General features: G+C 38.0%; 1 protein-coding gene across 1 annotated transcript in view; it reads right to left on the minus strand.

Moving 5' to 3' along the window:
- COG2 (component of oligomeric golgi complex 2) overlaps positions 1–21,066 on the minus strand; it is an 85,724-nt gene that overhangs the window by 19,466 nt on the left and 45,192 nt on the right. Inside the window, exons 6-10 of the mRNA XM_007938497.2 lie at positions 19,491–19,599; positions 18,603–18,782; positions 13,174–13,298; positions 9,712–9,838; positions 1,119–1,258 (exon numbers count right to left, since the gene is read on the minus strand). Coding sequence (XP_007936688.1) covers positions 1,119–1,258; positions 9,712–9,838; positions 13,174–13,298; positions 18,603–18,782; positions 19,491–19,599 — 681 coding nt within the window. The remainder of the gene's footprint in view (positions 1–1,118; positions 1,259–9,711; positions 9,839–13,173; positions 13,299–18,602; positions 18,783–19,490; positions 19,600–21,066) is intronic.

Raw genomic sequence — 21,066 nt, forward strand, 5'->3', positions numbered from 1 at the left:
TGGTGGACAGGTTTCAGCAGAGCTTCTAGACTAAGACAGACTGGGAAGAATGACCTGGCAATCTACCTCTGAAAAAATTGGCCAGTGAAAACCTTATGGATAGCAGAACACTGTCAGACATCGTGCTTTGGGAAGATGAGCCCCTTAGGTTCATGCAACAATGGGCTCACACAGCAGACTGTGGAGGATGGCGAAGGACCCAGCAGTGTTTTGTTCTGTTGTGCAAAGGGTCACTATGAGGTAGAACCGACTCGACTGCACCTAACAACAACAACAACAACAATTTTCCTTCAGAACTCTAGGGGAAAGGACTGCATCATAAGTAATGAAAGCATTCAACAATTTAAACAAAAAGCCTACAATTATTCAAACAGCACAGCAACTAAAATGATTCAGTTAATGCCATTCTATGGAGGAACTTACCATATAGGTATTATCAAAAATAGATATTATCATCTATTTTTCTGGTAGAACACATGTTATAAAGTATTTATATTAAATTTCCCCAAATATTCTACAGAATTGCTTATTAATGTACTTAATATAAAGTTCTATGTTAATATAACACAAAACCCCCAATTCTGTTACAGATAACCATTTTCAAAAATAGATTATAAAGGTAGTAAAATAACAACTAGTATTCTCAAACACTGATAGATGGAGTAGCTGCAAAAAATACTTAAGTTATGCTTCTTCCCACTGTCATACCTCCACTAAGAGAAAAATGTTTCAGATGTGGGATGGGTTCATTATTTGAGGCAGATGATGAGATAGGAAAGTAGAAAGAAAGAGTGGCTACCTACATAACTCCTACTTTCTCTATCAAGAGGATGATCTTCAAACTGAATGAGTACAAAACAAGTGGACTTGAAGCTGGGCTTGGAGCCAAGCCTAGTGTTCTGAGTTTTCTTTAGTACCAAAAAATAAAACTTATTTTTTGTCATGTAAGCTAGAACGTTGGCAACCATGATACTACTTGACCATTTTCACTTTAAACTTTGACTCCCTAAGAATAATATAGTAATTACAAAGAAGGAGCTGTTAACTGAGGCAACATCCTTAACTGATATTCAAATAATGCTTCAGAAAGGTGATGATGGGGTGAAAAAACTACTGACCTTATCTGAAAATAAACAGGCAAGTTCCACTTATTATTGAAACTGTGATAGGCAGGATGAGCTCTTAATCTTTTCACACTGGCCTGTGACCCACATTGCACTTCAAATCTTCTTACAAAATCCATACTTATGGTATACTTCTAAAATAAGAATAAACAGTATTTTAGTTATCAGTAAACTAACCAGAATCAGAACACATACTGCAAACTGAAATCAAGATAAAGAAGGTCAACACACAGAATCATAGCTTCTATAGCTGAGAGGGCCTGAAAAGATCCTCCTTCCACTGTCCCCTACTAATAGGGGAGTATGTGACATGCTCAAGGTCTTCAGTGGCAATGCCCGTTCTAAAATCCAGGTATTCTAGGTCTAGTGCTCTTTAAATGACAAAATGACTGTTCTCCCATTTTAGGGCACCCTTAACCACTAAGTCCATTGAAACAATAGTAAGAATAAGGAAAAGACAGTAGAATATGTAGTGTAACTCATGACGACTGCTCCAAAAAAAAAGATAAAAAAGGGAAGAAATACACACACACACAAAGAATCAAACCATGTGAATAATCTCAGCCTTTTTATAAATGAGAAGTGAGAACACTGACAGTTAGCATTAACAACAACAACTGGCATTTATTTAGCATTTACCATACATGCACTGTGCTCAGAATTACATTATTTAATTCAAAGGACTACCTTACAAGGTAACTATCATTCATATTATCGCCATTTTAAAGATTAAGGTTTCTCTTTCTGTTTAAGCCCAGAGAAAACCTGCACAAAGAACAAAGTTCCTTTACTATGTGTAAAGCAGAAGCAGAAGGCCAGTCAGTGGATAGACCAAAAATGCAGCTGCCATAGAATATACATTCCTTTCATGGGTACTCTATTCCCCAGGTACTCAGGCTCTGTGGAGAATAATGCTGGACTCTATATACTTTTAAATTAAAAAGGGCTCAATTCCAGGTCACCAAACCATTAACAGATATGTTGACATTTGTTTGAACAGGAATTTTAGTACAGAGAAAAGGAAAGTTTTAAATTTCCTTTAGCTGATTTTGACACTTACAAAAAATCCTTAGTGTGGTCTAGGTGTATGGAGTTCAGACAAAGAAAGGTATTTTTCCTCCCTTTGGGTATAAAACTACACTTCTGTGTATAATAGGTGGTAAAGGAGCCCTGGTGGTGCAAAAAAGCACTGGGTTGCTAACAAAAAGGTTGGTGGTTCAAACTCATGCAGTGCCTCTATGGAAGACAGACCTGCCCATCTGTTCCTGTAAAGATTATAGCCTAAGAAACACTATAGGCAGTTCTACTCTGTCACAAGGGATCACTATGAGTTGAAATCTACTCCATGGCAACAACAACAAAGTGATGCAAGGACTTCTCTTACATTAACTTGAGGCTTAAAGCTGAAAGTATTTCTTGAAAGAAATTGATAGATACTTGCTTAAAACTGTACTCACAATCACACATACGTCTAGAATTCTAAAGTCAAAGTTATACCAGAAAGCTTCATTTCTAAGCTAAAACATTCCCTATGTCTATGATTACTATGATTTGCTAAAGCACAACAAAATGCAAAGGGTCTTAAAATTGCTAGTGCTTTAGCATTACTTTATTCTGCTTATGTCATCTATTTAAAAGCTCCTACTTTATAATGTCACAAAACTGCTGTTATACAATTCATCAAAAACAACATAAGTAATCATCTTATTAAATGTACTGCAACACAGGACTACATATTAGCCAAGATAACAGGTAAGTGGTATTTCTTGGCCAATAAACCCACTGCCACTGAGCCAATTCCAACTCATAGTGACCCTATAGGACAGAGTGGAACTGCCCCAAAGAGTTTCCAAGGCTGCAAGTCTTTACGGAAGCAGAATGCCTCATCTTTCTTCCATAGAGCAGCTGGTGGGCTCAAACCGTTAAGCTTTTGGTTAGCAGCCCCATGCTTTTATTGCAGCACCATCAGAGCTCCTTCTTGGCCAATAATGCTCCAAATTTGTTGTCTCCTTTGTTTTGAAGTCTATCACGTCCCCATACTCCCCATACCTGCCTTGGAACTCTCTATATTTTAAAAATTAAATGAATATATCAATCAGGCAGGTTAGAAAATACAAATAGAGCTTCTTGATGAGAAACTTATGACTAAAACTGGAAACTCAATGTATACTCAATGCAACTGAAGAAGGAATTAGTGAACTAGAAGGCAGTACTAGATAAAATGTTCTAGAATGCAGCACAGAGTGACAAAGACATAAAAAATATAAAAGTAAATTTAAGAAATGTGGAGAATATTCTGAGAAACTCAAATCAAGAATTCTAGAAGGAAATGAAGAATAATGGGAGAGAAGCACAATTCAAGAGATAATGGACAAAAGTGTTCTAGAACTGTTAAAAGACACCAACCTAAATCCACACTTGACATATCATAGTGAAACACAGCACACCAATGTCACAGTGATGTTAAAAACAGTGAGGGAATAAAAGGCATTAGCTGTAAAGGAACAATTAGATTAACAGCTTATTTCTCAATGCTCAAAGTGCTCAGAACTCAATATTCAGCCAAACCACCTTTCAAACATAAAGGCAATATAGTTATTTTCAGACAAATACAAACTGAGATTTTATTTTATATATGTATATATATATATGTATATATATATATATAAAGTTTATTATCAACAGGACCTTAGTAAAGAGTCTTCTAACAGATCGATTTCAAGAAGAAAGAAAATAATCTAAGAAGGTTGTCTTACTTCTCTAGTGCTGCTATAACAGAAATTACAAGTAGATGACTTCAAGAAATAGAAATTAATTCTCTTACAGTTGAGGAGGCAAAAAGTCCGAATTCAGAGTGCCAGCTCTAGGGGCTGTGTGGAGGCCCCTTGACATTAGACTTCAGCTCTGCCTCCAAGGCCCACTGGAGCAAGCTAGAGCTTCTCCTGACTCATGCAGTTACTGGCTGCTGAGGTTCACGAATCCAAGATCGGCAGGCAAAATGACAGATTGTTGGCTCTCAGGATGCAAACTCATCCAGTGCCTCTATGGGCAACAATTCCATGATCATCAGACAACACAACAGGTCACTGGTTTAAGTCCAGGGACTGGAGATGACGAAGGGCCAAATGCAGGATCCGAAAGCGCAAAAAGGGAGACCTTTCCCAAACCTTCTCCACATGCTGGAAGCAAGCCACACCCTGAAGACAATTCACTTTCAATTACTTAGCTGCTCAGAACAGATTCTACCATGGAGGTGATTACACTAATCGAATCTCATCATGGGGAATAAGTACATCCAGCTGCTAAGCCACTCAAAATCACAGCTAAACCAAGTTAACATACAACCTTAACTACCACAGAGGTCTTACCAAGAACAGGCAAGAAGGAACAGTAAGCAAAGGAAATGATAAACATGACAGGCAATTCTAAGAAGACAATGAATACATAACAAAATTAAAATAATGCCTAAGTTTTTGGATAAAAAAATCAAAATAGAAGACTCCAGAACCATGAAATAGGGTGATTGGCCTTAAAATATTCTAAATTCTTTGTATTGGTTAGGAGGAGGATAAAGAACACAAATTAACTTTGTTATTGTTATTGCTGTCTAGCTGGTTGTGACTCACAGTGACCCCACACACAACAGAATGAAATACTGCCCAGTCCTGTGCCAACCTCGCACTAGTTGCAATGTTTGAGCCCACTACTGTAGCCACTGTGTCAATCCATCTCCAGGGTCTTCCTCTTTTTCACTGACCCAGTACTTTTCCAAGCATGATGTCCTTCTCCAGGGACTGGTCACTCTTGATAACATGAGCAAAGTACTAGAGATAAGGTCTTACCATCTGTGATAGTTGGAGTGTCAACTTGGCTGGACCCCAGTTCTGTGTGGTTGTTCCCATGATGGGATCGGATGACTGTGTTCTGAGTGGCCAATCTGCTTAAGGGGAGTTTCCCTAGGGGTGTGGCCTGCTTCCAGGATATCCAGGGACATCCTGGGAAAAGAGACATTCTTCTGTGGATCAGGATTCTGCTGTGCTGCCTACAACTGTCCATGAATGAGCAGTCTACCGTTTGGCCTGGAGATCTTGGATTCGTCATTCGTTGGAGTCAACAGCCAGTGTACTGCCTGCCAGCCTTGAGCTTCTCGGCCCCTGCGATTGCGGAAGCTAGGAAAAGCCTCCAGCCTGATGTTTGCTCCAGGGGCTTTGGACTTACCAGTTTCTATATGTTTGTGAGCCATTTTCCCAAGATAAATTTCTCTCTCTCTTTATATATATATAATAGCTTTGCTGGATTTTGTTTCTCTAGAGAACCCAGTCTAACACACCATCCTTACTTCTATGGAGCATTCTGGCTGTCCTTCTTCTAAGAGAGATTTGCACATTCTTCTGGCAGTCTGTTTTTCACCAACACCACAATTCAAATACATCAATTCTTCTTTGGTCTTTCTTATTCATTGTCTAACTTTTGCATGCACACGAAGCAACTAAAAATACTACGGTCTGGGTCAGGTGTACTTTAGCCTTCAAAGTGGCATCTTTGCTTTTTAATACATTAAAGAGGTCTTTTGCAGCAGATTTACCCAATGCAATGCATCATTTGATTTCTTGACTGCTGTTTCCATGGGCATTAACTGTGGATCTAAGTAAAATGAAATCCTTGACAACTTCAATCTTTTCTTCATTTATTATGATGTTGCTTATTGATCCAGTTGTGAAGATTTTTGTTTTCTTTATACTGAGGTGTTGTGGTGCAGTGAATTACTTGGTATGGCTTTTCTAGCCATAATCTTTGTGATACCCACCAGATTACTGAGTGGGATCATACAAATATGTTATATAGAACTCTAATGTGAGGATTGGTTATGCTGGTGCAGTGAATTACTTGGTATGGTTTTTCTAGCCATAGCCTTTGTAATTCTCATCAGACTACTTGGGTGGGACCATGCAAATAAGGTGTGTCGAACTCTGACACTGGGATTGGTTAGTTTTGTCACTGTGTCAGGCTTAAAATGAGCCCTCCTAGAGGCAGAGAGGGGGAATCTCACTGCCATCAAGAGAGAAGAGCCGGAGGTGAAGTGCAGCATGCCCTTGGACCTGAGATCCCTGTACTGGATCTCCGTGGCTGAGAGACTCCCTGGCCAAGAGATGCTCCAGCCAAGAGATGCCCTGGCAGAGAGATAGAGACAATGGAACCAAGAGGCACAAGACAGAGTGGCAGGTTTACTTGGCCCACAGAGGCAGAGGCCAGGATGAAAGGTCACGGGCCAGAGAGGAGTGTCTGAGGGCACAGCAGTGGGGAGACTGTTGTGATCAAAGAATTGTATCCTGAGCCTGAATTGTAGACTGTTACTTTCCTAATAAATCTCATAAACCTTGAGTATTGTCTGTGAGTTCTTTGTGGCCATTGCAAGGAATTATTGAACCCAGCAGAGAAGTAGTGAGTGCCGTGGGAGGGACGGTTGGTGTAAAGACTGGAGGGTGGTAGCATGTCTAGCCTCATAGGAATATGCATTGGGCTGCTGATGGTGATTCGGTCTTCCCCTTGTGAAGTTGGAGGAAGTCAGAGGATGCCACTCTCATGTTCTTTTTGCAGGTATAATACATACTGAAGGCTGCAATCTTTGATCTCCATAATTAAGTACTTCAATCCTCTTCACTTACAACACACAAAGCTGTGTCATCTGCGTATCTCAGGTTGTTTCAAGTCTTCCTTCAATCCTGATGCCACGTTTTTCTTCAGACAGTCCACCTTCTCAGATTATTTGCTCAGCATACAAATTAAGCAAGTGTGGTTTAAGGATACAACCTGACACCTTTCCTGATTTTAAACCATGCAGTATCCTCTTGTTCTGTTTGAATGACTGCCTCTTGGTCTATTTGAAAGTTCCACATGAACACAAGTAAATGCTGGAATTCCTGTTCTTAGCAATATTATCCATAATTTGTTATGGTTCATACAGGTGAATGCCTTTGCATAGTCAATAAAACACAGGTAAACATCTTTCTGATATTCTCTGGTTTCAGCCAAGATCCATCTGACACCAGTAATGATACCCTTCATTCCATATCCTCTTCTGAATCCAGCTTGAATGTCTGGCATTTCCCTGTCTATGTACTACTGCAACTGTTTTTGAATGATCTCAGGCAAAATTTTACTTGTGCATGATATTAATGATATGGTTTTATAATTTCTGCATTCTGTTGGATAATCTTTCTTTGGAATGGGCACACATATGAATCTCTTACAGTAGTTGGCCAGGTAGTTGTCTTCCAAATTTCTTGGCATAGATGAGTGAGCACTCCAGCCTTGTATCTCTGTGTTATAATATCTCAACTGGTATTGTGTCTTTCCTGGAGCCTTGTTTTTTGCCCATGCCTTCAGTGTAGCTTGGACTTCTTCCTTCAATACCATCAGTTCTTGATCATGCTACCTCCTCAAATGTCTGAATGTCCACCAATTCTTTTTGGTACAGTGACTCTGGTATTCCTTCCATCTTCTTTTGATGCTTCCTGCATTGTTCAATATTTCACCCATAGAATCCTTTGATATTGCAACATGAAGCTTGAATTTTTTCTTCAGTTCTTTCAGCCTGAGAAATGTCAAGCATGTTCTTCCCTTCTGATTTTCTAACTCTAGGTCTTTGCACATTTCATTATAATACTTTATTTTGTCATTTTAAGCTGTCCTTTGAAATCTTCTATTCAGCAATTTTACTTCATCATTTCTTCCACTCACATTAGCTACTCTATATTTGAGAGCAAGTTTCAGAGTTTCTTTGACATCCATTTTGATCTTTTCTTCCTTCCTTTTTTTAAATGACCTCTGCTTTCTTCATGTATGAGGCCCTTGATGTAAGGATACTATGTAAATATCCTTTATCCTTTACAAGATTAGGCAGCTGTGTTATTTCCACAATTCATCTGGTCTTTGGTCATTGGTGTCAATGTGTTAAATCTATTTTTGCAGTGGTCTCTACATCCAGGTAGGATATATTCAAGGTCATATTGTAGATCTCACTGACTTGTTTTAATTTTCTTCAGCTTCAACTTGAACTTGCACAGGAGCAATTGATGATCTGTTCCACAGTTGACCCCTAGCCTCTTTTTGACTCATTACATTGCACTTCTTCACTGGCACTTTCCAGAGATGTAGTCTATTTAATTCCTGTGTAGTCCATCAAGGCAAATTCACATAGATGATCACTTTGTTTTTGAAAAAAGGTATTTGTAATGAGTAAGTCATTGGTCTTGCAAAACTCTATCAAGCAATTTCAGGCATTGTTCTGAGATAGCCACTCAAAAAAATATATAGAACTAAAGCTATAACTTCCCAATTATTAAAGGAGAATACATAGAATGAAGAAGAAAAACAAATCTCCCATAGTTCAAAATCAAAATAAAAAAGGAATAAATGAAGGAAGGACAAGAGAATGAAAAACTAGGACAAATAGGAGTACAAACAAGAGATCAGTTGATAAAAATTAAGAGAATGATTATCATTTTGGATTAACAAACAAAAACAAAAATTCAGGGAAGCAGAAGGTAGAGGGGCACCAAGAGGTTAAGCCACACAGGTAGTAAGCAGGAGAGCTAGGATCCAGCCAGAGAATCCAGGGCATCTGGCTCTAGAGTCTTTATCGTTAATCACAACGCTGCATATTGCCTTAAAAAAGTGATACAATGGAGAACCCAAATATGAATTTACTATTGAAATATCAACCATGAAATCTTTTAAATCATACCAGGATTTATTTTTTTTCAAAAGGAAACATTAACCTACTCACTCCATTGTCATCAAGTCAATTCAAATTCCTAGAGACCCTACAGGACAGAGTAGAACTGCTTCACATGGTTTCCGAGGCTGCAAATCTTTACAGAAGCAGAATGTCTCATCATTCTCTGGCAAAGTAGCTGGTAAACTTAAACTGCTGGCCTTTGGTTAGCAGCCAAATGCTTTAACCACTATGCCAAAGGAAATATTACAGCTGCCTAATCTTGTAAAGGATAAAGAATATTTACATAGTATATTTAAAAATTTCAATCAATGTCTCTTCAAAATTATACAATGGTACATAAATAACTAATTGTAGAGATATATGAACTTAATTTTTTGTGGGAAACAACTTTGAAGATATTGGCTTTTAATGGATCATGACTAGATATGTACATTGTTTTCTAACTAGTTTTTTAAAACTCCTATCTAGATTGAAGGAGCTCTGGTAGTGTAGTGCCTAAGGCACTTAATGCTAACCAGAAGGCTGGCAGTTCAAGCCCACCAGCCACTCCTTGGAAGGAAGATGGGGCAATCTACTTCCGTAGTGATATGCCTTGGAAACACAAGGAGGAGTCGCTATGAGTCAGGTCCTACTCAATGGCACATAACGACAACAACAATCTAGATTGAACTATACTTTATATTCTAAAATTAGTATTATTCCTAAAAATATTAGAAACTACTTCTTAGATAAAACAATAAAGTAACTTAAATGTTTAATAAACCACAAAACCAAGACCATGACCATGATTATTCTAAAGATTCAGGTTAACTTAAAAAAACCAAAATAATGGGATGGGGGTGTCACCTCATGAAATGCATCAGGATTCCCGGGATTAAAAAGTGATGGCAATTTTTCTTCTAATCCTTGTACTATTTCTGGCCAGACAGAATTTACCAAAAAGTCATATCCAGGAACAGTATTGCCTTTTTCACTGTAAGAGAAGAACAAAATTTCAGTGAAATATACCATAATTTTCTATTTACAAAGAACAAATGTTCATTGTGGTGCTCGAGGTTCTTCAGCCTGAAACTTATTTTAACCTTTAAAAAAAAAAAACTGTAGTTGTCAATTAGTTTGTTTCTAGACTCAAATTTCTATTTCACTCCTTGATCTCAGTCTCACCTTGAACCTGACAGATATCTTGAACCCTGATACTTGTATCTATGAAAAGCAGAGCAAGCTGGTATCTAAGATAAGGCAAAAATATTATATAAAATCATCTTGGTATCCCAAAATAGTTTACTGCTTTTACACTCTACCTTGGAAAAGAAGTAGTTTACTACCATAAGTAAATCAATCTTTGTATTCAATCTGAACATCATTAAACCCTAAAGCATTGTCAATTGTACTAACTTACTATTAATAGCTTTGCAATTATTTATAGCTTTGCAATTATTTAGCTATCTCAACATTTTATGACTATTTCATGTAAAATTTTGATCACACTGATCTAAAACACATAACAGATTAATGGTGTATATATGTGCATTTTGTAATTTGCCTTTTTTTTAAGCACTAGATTTTAGATTTCTAGTTAACAATTTGGGAGCTCTGGTGGCATAGTGCCTAAGGCACTTGACTGCTAACCAGAAGGCTGGCGGTTCAAACCCACCAGCCACTCCTCGGAAGGAAGATGAGGCTATCTACTTCCGTAGTGTACTGCCTTGGAAACCCAAGGAGGGGTCGCTATGAGTCAGGTCCAACTCAACGGCATACAATAACAACAACAGTTAACAAATTAGCTTTGTTAGAGATAGCACAGAGGTAAAAGAATGGGCTTTGAAGTCAGACTACCTGGGTTCAAATCTTGAATCTCTGTGCTTTGGTTTATTGATCTTTAAAATGGGGATATAATAAACTTACCTCATAGGGCCAATATAAAGCACCGAGAACAGTGCCTAATATAGAGTAAGTGGTATGTTATGATGGCTAAATAAATTATAAGGAAGGTTCTTCAAGTTTCTCCTGAAGTTAAGTCTTATATCTTTTAGCAAACAACATCTCACTATCTATCCACTTTGATTGCTGTATATTGAGTAATATGCTGTATTTTAAAATAATTTTGTAGTGGTCTTATTTCAGCAAAACCAGGAGTTTTATAGCCAAGGTATCAGTCATATGAAATCGGGACTTCACATTTTGGTAAATTTTAAAATAAGGGAAAAAAGTTTTCAAAATTTTCCTGCTTGGCAAAAATTATCAAAGAAGTTTGCTTCACTGTCCAGAAAGAGCTATCAAGTAATTTTACTATAGTTTCAAATAAGTACTGATAAGAAATTACTGGTGTGGGTAAGGGAGGGTTAAGGAGGGAAAGAAGATGCCTACTTCCCCCATATCCAATTCCACATGTCATTAAATACTTTCAGTCATAAGAAAAGCTAGCTTTAATAAGGAATCTGGGGAAGGAAAGAACAAAATAAGGATTTTAAACTATTATACTCAATAATAAATACCAAATCTCTTCCTTCCCAAAGTAAATGTCTAATTGAAATTCCAAAGAGAAAATTCAAAACCTGAAAGATTAAGTTATTTTAAAACATACCCCGGTAAAATAAAACTTTCTTATTAGCACCAAAATAAGGCAAATAAAGTCCATATACCATCAGATGGTTACTTAGAAAAGTTAATCCATATTCTTTGGATGATAACTCTTGAATGTTGCTGGTGTTACCAGGTATAAAGGATATTATGGTAGATACATGGAAGAAAACAATGAGCAAAGAAAGCATCAAGTATTATGGAAACTGAAAGGCATGATAAACAAGGGAAAGCCAGAGATGTGCAACACCTGCAATATCATCATGATGAGTCTTGGAGCAAATGAAGATGACCTAATAAGGCACAGTTTAGATTCCACAAAGTTCTGAGCTTCTACATGAATTCTGCCACAGTGAAAACTGTGCAAAAGAATTTCTAAAGCTATGAAATCTGGTATTTTAGGACCAAGACTAGCCTTGTTAAATCTAATTGGTTGTTTCATTAAGTATGGCTTCTTCAATTCTACATGATGATTTCTACTAAATTTTCACCCCAAATCTAACTAACCACATGATTACTAAACAAAACTGGCAAAATGAGGCTTCACCTGAAATTATATTGTGGAAACTGGAAGGAAAAAGTTAAGTAGCATATTTAGTATGCCAGAGTATATTTCTGAAAACAAAAACTCAAGGTCAAAGGTATTGTTTAGTCCTTGAAGACAGGGACCTTATTTGACTTTCCACCATTGAGAACATATTAATTCTTTCATTTTCTAAACACTGAGAATGTTCTTGCTATCTTTAAGACACTGTGCCAGGGGGTAGGGGTGATGTGGGCAGTACAGGAGATGATCACATTACAAGATGAAAATGAGTCCTCAAAAGAAGTAAAAGCAACATGGAATGGAATGCAGATGGATAATTAATGCTGAATGTAAGGATTAAAGATGGTCTCTTGAAGAATGTGGTATTTGAGCTGTAGTTTCATGTGGAGTGATAGAAGGCAAAAGGAACAGGAAGGGCAAGGAACAAGAAGGAAAACACAGAAGCATACACGGACCAGGTATGCTTGGGAAGAACCAGTGGGACTGACAAAATGTTATAGGGGGAAAGTTCTATAGTGGAGAATATTGGGGCCAGATCCTGAAGGGTCTTAGATGTTACATCAAAAAATCTGGGTTTTCATCTATAAGCAGTAAGAAGCCACTAAAGATTTCTGGAAAAGGTACAGTCTATGAATCTTGAAATTCTGGATAAATATGACTGTATGAAGACTGTATTGGAGAGGCAAGAGACAGGAGACAGGAAAAACAAGGGCGGAGATCCTCCTATTCTGGACAAAAGAGAGTAAAGCCTGGATTGGGGCAATGGCAATGGTGAAGGGTAAGTGGGATATTTGCAAATCAGAACTGGAAAATCATAGAAATTGAATGAAAGTAGGAGAAAAAAATTAAAGATGACTTTACTCACAATTAGTATAAAACTTGCTAAACTGAATTAATGTTAATGCACATATTAATGACATTAGAATAATAGACAGAAACCAATTTTTATTTCAAACATGATTTAGGAAAAAGTGTAGAGAGCAAGCAAGTAAGGGTTTTGGATTCAATCTTAGCTTCTTATCTTTGTTTCCTCGTCTGTAAAATGTAGCTAATGACAGCACTGTGGTGTTAACAATTAGGTGAGAAGGTATACAGGGCACCTGATACATTTCAGACAGTGAACAATCATCAGTGGAGTTTACGACATGGTGGTTGGTGCTAAGCACAGCAGTTTCAATTACCTTGAGATGGCTCCTCCTGTGACTTCTCGAAGAAGACGGCAATGGTGAGGAACAAAATCTAGAAGTTTATCATACATGATCTGAAGGCCATTTGGATGAGATTGGACAAATTGTTCTATAATCACCTATTAAAAGCAACATCAATTTTAAAAGCATCTCAAAGAGAAATATGAACTACATAGTACAGATAAAAGAATAAAGAAAACCTTAAAAATGGGTTCTCTCATGCCCATCCCCTGCCAAAATGAAATGTTTTTTAGAACAGTAAGGTAAATAATAGGTTACACTCAAGAATTAGGCTTAAAGGGTAGTTTGACCTTAGAACAGAAACAGGCTAGGTGACAGAAGCCTGGAGCTGATGAACCAGACACATTCATCTGCTTCCCTTATGAGCTGGAAAGCAAAATAATACCCTTTTAAAAAAAAGATTTAAATTAAATATGATTCCTCACTGTAGTATTTCCTCATTGTCTCGATTCTCACTTTTTCTTCTATACTCTGCATATCAGGGAAGGATTTCAGACACAGAGAGATGAAAGAAAATATGTTTTATTTTCTTATTATTTTATTTTTTGTGGTAAGGTTGGGAGACAAGAGGGGATATGATAGGATGGAAGCACAGGAATTTAAATAAAATATGGACATGGCTTATTTAATATGCCACTGAAACTTCAAATATGTCATCAATTTAGCATACCAGATTCAGTTCAGTGGAAAAAAAAGGCACAAATTCGTAACAAATTATTTACACTTATTCATAAAGTATATAATTTATCTTTTTCACCTCCATTGAGAAGGTATGAAACGTAACAGATACAAGAGGAGGGAATCAATAGGTCATTTTTAAAAAATACACTTATTTATTTTGTTGTTGAGAATGCATACAACAAAATATACATCAATTCAACAGTTTTTACATGTACCATTTAGTTATAATGATTACTTTCTTTGAGTTTGTAATCATTCTTACCTACCTTTTCTGAGTAGTTTCTCCTTCATTAACAAACATGGTTCTCATCTAATCTTTGCAGTTGCTGCTGTCAATTTGATCTCCTATAGATCGTTCTTAAAAAAGCATAATGCTCAAGGAAGACATTTTTTACTACTTAAGCTAAATTATTATTTGGCTTTAAGAAGAATTTAGAGGATATCTGGTCTAAGGTTTAAAGATTATCTCAGGGCAATAGTTTCAGAGGTTTATCCAATCTTCATGGCTTCAGGAAGTCTAGAGTCCATAAGAATTTGAAATTCAATTCTGTATTCCCCGCTTTTGATCAGGATTCTACTATAGAATCGTTGATCAAAATGTTCACTAATCGTAGTATATTGGTCATCTAGCGCTGCTGTAACAGAAATACCAAAAGTGGATGGCTTTAACAAACAGAAATTTATTCTCTCACAGTTTAGGAGGTTAGAAGTCCAAATTCAGGGTGCTGGCCCTAGGGGAAGACTTTCTCTGTTGGCTCTGGAGGAAGGTATAATATACCTTTCAACATCGGTGGGCCCAGCGTCCCTTGGAGATCTCCATGTGTCTTGGCATCAATCTTTCCTTGGGTCTAGGAGGTTCTCAGCACAAGACTGTGGATGCAAAGGATGTGATGCGTTTCCAGCTCTTCTTTCTTGGTAGTCAGGTCCCTCTCCTCTCCTTGCTTCTTTCTCCTTTTATCTCTTGTAAGATAAAAGGTGATAGAGACCACACTCCCAGGGAATTTTTTTTTACATTCCATCAGGCCTGTGACTTCATTAAGGGTATTGCATCCCACACTAATCCCCTTACAACTGACTGGCTGATCACATCAGATCACATCATGGGGGATAACTATGTCATTACATAACTGCCACGGCACTGAGAATCATGGCCAAGCCGAGTTGATGTATATTTTTTGGGGATACATTTCAATCTATGATAGGTAGCTAGGCATCATCCAGTTTTTCTGGTCTCATAGCATAGAAGGCAGTTTTTCACAGAGTAGTCCAACAGTGCCTTGCATGGTGTGTGCAAACTTTTAAGATCCCAGGCATTACACATCAAACTAGGAAGTAGAATAAAAGCATTAAATATGTTACTAGGCTAATTAACTGGGAATGCCCCAGGAAACCACGACTCTAAACCTCCAAACCAAATCCCATGACAAATTCTGACTGTACATAAGCAGCCTCAGCAGCTACTAATCTTTTTTTTTAGTTCTGTTGTTGTAACTGTACCTGTTTTGGTTATTTTGTGTTGCTCTAACAGAAAATATACCACAAATGGGATGGAATGGCTTTAACAAATAGGAGTTTATTTTCTTACAGTTTTGGAGGCTAGAAGTCCAAGTTCAAAGTGCCAGTCTCTCAGGGCTGGGTGAAAGCCCCTCGACCTTGGGCTTCAGAGTTGCCTCTTGCTCCTGGCCCATTGAAGCTGGAGGCTTTCTTCACTCAGGCAGCTGCTGGCTGCTGAGGCTGACAAACCTAAGATCGACAAGTAACAAGGCACAGTCCCAATATTACCAAACCACACAGCAGGCCACTGATTCAAGTTCATTAAGGGTCCCAAGATCAGCAGACAACATGGCAGACTGCTGAGCAAAAACTCGGCTACATGCTGGGTTCAAGTGTGCCAAAAGCTAGAGACCATCCCTAAAGCTTCTCCTTATATACTGGAAGCAGACTACATCCCTATGGCAGCTACTCAGCTGCTCACAGTAGATTATACCATGGAAATGATTACCAGTCTCATCATGGAGAATAGTACATCCAGCTGCCCAGCCACTCAAAACCAGGCCAAGTTCACACATAGCCTTAACTACCACAGTTATCTATCACATCACTTTTGCCAATTCAACTTTTTACAAGTGTATAAATTACTGACAGCAATTACAACAATAGTCTGTGCAACCCTACCTTTAATCAATTTGATATTTCTATCACTGTTAACTTCTCTCTTTCTCCCCCTCTTGCCCTTGGTAACCACTAATAAACTTTATTCTTTATACCTTTGCTGTTGCTTGTCTTTATGTCTAAGTGAGGTCATATAATATTTCTCCTTTTGTGATTGACTTATTTCACTCAGCATAATGTCTTCCAGCTCCATCTATATTGTAGCAAGGTCCTTTATTTTTAGTGATCCTAACAAAGCTGACAGAATTATTACAATTAATTTGTAAATTTCATTTTTTATCACTGCAATTCAATTTTCCTCTTGTCTTAGTTATCTAGTGCCACTGTAACAGAAATATCACAAGTGGATGGCTTTAACAAACAGAAATTTATTCTCTCACAGTCCAGGAAGCCAGAAGTTCAAATTCAGGGTGTTTGCTCTACGAGAAGCTCTCTGTTGGCTCTGGTGGAAGGCACTTGTCTCCTTTTGATATCTGTAGGCCTGGTGTCCCTTGGATATCTCCATGTGTTTTGGCATCAATTTTTCCAAGCCTAGGAGGTTCTCAGCACAAGGACCCTGAGTCCAAAGGATATGCTCTGCTTTTGGTTCTTCTTTCTTGGTAGAAGTCAGGTCCCACTTCTCTGCTCGCTTCTCTCTCCTTTTATCTCTTGTAAGATAAAAGGTGATAGAGGCCACACTCCAGGGAAACTGATCAGACCAGGGCTGTGACTTCTCATCCTATCTCCTCACAACTGACTGGCTAATCACATTAGATCACATCATGGGGGATGACTACATTATAATACTGCCAAATTACATCATTATATAAATGCCAAAACACTGAAAATCATGGCTCAGCCAAGTTGACATATATTTTTTGAGGGACACAATTCAATCCAGGATATCTCTTTTAGAAAACTGAAAACTTTCATTAAGAAGCCATGCCAAATATCAGCTTTGAAGTGACTGGAAAAAAATAATAGTCACACTGACAGGTAACTAGAAGAAAGTCTCAAATGCTGAGGATGGGCTCTGTCCCTTCTGTCAGTGGGACCCTGATGAAAGTGTCATTTTTGTATGTTAGAAATGGTCAAATACCAGCAATTTCATTTGGCAAAACCTATATTCTGGCTGCTCAAAGGCAAATGAAGGGTAGCAGACAGCCATGATCTGGATTAAGGTGTTACTCTGCCAGTTTATTTATAAAAGCCTTTCATCTTTGTTTTGGTTACCTAGTGCCACTGTGACAGGAATATACCACAAATGGGATGTATTTAACAAACAGGACAGTTTGGAAGCTTTAAGTCCAAGTTCAAAGTGCCAGGCTCTAGGGGCTGGGTGAAAGTCTCTCAACCTTGGGCTTCAGCTCTGCCTCATGCTCCCAGCCCACTGAAACTGAAGGCTTTTCTTCACTCAGACAGCTGCTGGCTGCTGAGGTTGACAAGCCCAAGGTTGACAAGTAAAAAGGCACAGTCCTAAAGTTACCAAACCAAAGGCCATTGATTCAAGTCCACTGAAAGTCCCAAGACTGGCAGAGCATGTTGTTGTTGTTGTTGTTATGTGCCGTCGAGTCGGACCCAACTCATAGGGACCCCTCCTTGGGTTTCCGAGGCAGTATCAATCACTACGGAAGTAGATTGCCCCATCTTCCTTCCAAGGAATGGCTGGAGGGTTTGAACCGCCAGCCTTCTGGTTAGCAGTCAAGTGCCTTAGGCAGTATGCTACCAGAGCTTCTGCCGGAGGAGGCAGAGCATGGCAGGCTGCTAAATGACAACTTGGCTGCACACAGGGTTCAACCGTGCCATAAGCTAGAGACCATTCCCTAAGCTGCTGCTTATATATGGGAAGCAAACCACATCTCTAAAGCAGCCACTCAGCTGCTTGTAATAGATCCTACCATGGAGTTGATTGCCAGTCTCATCATGGGGAATAACTACATTCAGCTGCCCAGCCACTCAACCAGGCCCAGCCAAGTTGACACACAACCCTAACTACCAAAATCTTCGAATATTCCTCCCTCTCATCTTCCTGGCCTGGAAAATACCTGTTTTTCAAGACTTGGGGCAAATATCATCTATCCTGTGAAGACTTCTAGTATACCACTGCCTTCCACCCTAATATACTTTTCTGTCCTCACAGAGTTCTTTGTGTCTATCTCCACCAAGGCATATGCACACTGTTGTGTTGCTACTGGCTTAACACTTTTATTTTCCTTGCTTACAAAAGCAGTGGTTCAAAATTTTTAGTGAGGTATAATTTACATACTTTATATAATACTGACCTCAAAACCTTTGCTATATACCTTCTTCACAGGCAAGACTCTCATTCCTATTAAATTATGATGATGCCTGGGCTACAGGACAGGTAGAACTTACTTGAGGGTATGACCGATTCCTGGCATGCTGATTGTAACCAGAAAGGAACCAACTCTTACAACTGATACTGCAGTAACTATGATTACCTTTAAAGATCTCTACTATATTTTCTATCCCCAGACCCAGTAAGGTGCCTAAGATGTAGTATATGCTTTAAAAATGAATGCTAAATGAAAGTTTTGAGGGGCACATACCTCATCTATATATGGTTTCACTAGTACTTGACCAACTAATGCCTCTGCATCACGTGTCTTGTCAATTGTTGCATAAGTCCGCAAGCAGTGACGTATTATATCAACATTGGAAGTCTGAAGGCCTTCTAACAGGAGACCTTCCAGTGACTGTTGTAACATGGCTGTAATGCCAGCTATACGCTACAAGAAAAAACAGATACATAAAGAAAGCTCTAAAACAAAGGCAACACAACGCACTGCCATTGAGTCGGATCCAACCCATAGCAACCCCTCCTTGGGTTTCCAAGGCGGTATCACTAGGGAAGTAGATTGCCCAACCTTCCTTCTGAGGAGTGGCTGGTGGGTTTGAACCACCAGTGTTCTGGTTAGCAGTTAAATGCCTCAGGCACTACGCCACCAGAGCTCTAAACATTTGAGTATACACAGAACAAGTTCTTTATCTCAACAGAAGTTACTATACATAAAATTAAAACATTAACATTTCCTGAAAAGTAACACATCTCTTTAACAAATGTCCATTTTATCAGAGAAGTATTAAGACAGAATTATTGAATGAGAAAAAATTATTTTCCTTCTAAGCCTAAAGAAAATCTGACAAACATCATGGATTTAAAGTTCAGTCAAAGACTTCAGATAAACTAAATCTTGCTACATTATATAGTATGTTAAGTTACATGGAATTCAGAAGTAATTTTATTCTTACAGTTTAGAGAATGTGACTTGTGTCTCTACACAAAATCTATAGTTCAGGGCCCAAGAAACAAAAGCTGAAAGAACAAATTCAAAAATTAACTATAAATTAACAGTATCAGGGTAATACTAGGTTAAACCAAAATTATTGAGCAAATTCCTAAATAACAAACTGTGAAAATTCAAAATAACACTTACTGGTCTTACTTTGTCCAAAAGAGGCATGCCTTTGCTTTGAACAGCATGAAACTGTAACTGGTTAAATTCTGTGGCAATTCGTTCCAAAATCTGTCCAGTCAAAAGTGGGCTAGACAACAATCAAAGAAATTCATAATCACAAGGTTTGTATTTCCAAAATAATACATCATACAGATAAGCAATGATGATGCTTTAACATCCATTGTGTTTTAACATTCTTCAGAAGTGCTTTTCCATGGCCATGGTACCAGGTGAAAGCTTAGAAATATTTTTTCTCTGGGAATCATTTGAGCCATTGATCAATTTCTACTAGGAGCTATACACATAGAATGTTTTAGATTCAGTAGAGAGTACTGACTTTGTCTGGCCCTAAGCACAGGGCCCAGAAGCAAGCAAGTGTGGACTAATTTAGTGTGGGGGCAATCACATGGCTCTACCACCTTCTCCATTCATTACCTCTTCTTAAACTTTATCTGTCATTCTCTCTCTCTTGCCCTATCTTATTATTTATACCTGAATCCTCTTCTACTTCTCTACCTGCCTAATCCTCCCTCCTCCTAAAATATTTCACTTCTGTCTCTTCAATAAAATAAAACTGGTCCTCCAAATGACGAAATCTAAAAATCTAATTGGGATATGTGGTTCACAGAAGCCCTTTCTTTACTCTTATTATCATTACATCATTTTATAAATTAATTATAATATCTATTTTACCAAATACATTTTAAAGTTATTATAGGTTAATAACAGATTAGGGGAAAAAAAGATTCAGCATGACATATCTGATAAGGAACTTATCTTTAAATTTATAGAAAACTCCAACACCTCAACAAGAAAAAGACAATCCAATTGAAAAATGGGCATAAGACATGAATAGACACTTCAATAAAGAAGATATTCAGGAAGCCAACAAACATGAAGAAATGTTCATGATCATTAGCCATTAGAGAGGTGCAAATCGAAACAACGAGATACCACCTTGCCCCAGCACTAACAGCAAAGTTCAACAAGACAAAAAATAACATACTAGCAAGGATGTGGAGAGATTGGGACTCTCATACACTGCTAGTGGGAATGTAAAATGTTACAACCACTGTGGAAAGCAGTATGGCAATTCCTTAAAAAGCTGGAATTAGAAATATCATTTGATCCAGCAATCCCATTACTAGGTATATATCCTAAAGAAGTGAGAGCCAGAACAAGAGCAGATACATGCACACCCATGATCCAAGCAGCACTATTCACAACAGCAAAAAGATGGAAACAACCCAGGTACCCAACAACAGAAGAATGGATAACCAAACTGTGGTACATACATATAATGGAATACTACGCAACACTGAAAAATAATGTAGAATCTACAAAACACTGCATAAAGTGGATGAACTTGGAGGAAATTATGCTAAGTGAAATAAGTCAATCACAGAAGGACAAATATTTTATTAGTTCACTATTGTAAAAAGAGCAAGGATATCTCATTGAGGACTAAGGTGCGCCTGACACAAGCCATGATATTTCCAATCGCCTGGTATGCATGTGAGAGCTGGACAATGAATAAGGAAGACCGAAGAAGAGT

Source organism: Orycteropus afer, unplaced genomic scaffold (genome assembly GCF_000298275.1).
Source record: "Orycteropus afer afer isolate SDZICR_OR568_19922 unplaced genomic scaffold, OryAfe1.0 scaffold00050, whole genome shotgun sequence".
Taxonomy (NCBI): Eukaryota; Metazoa; Chordata; class Mammalia; order Tubulidentata; family Orycteropodidae; genus Orycteropus; species Orycteropus afer.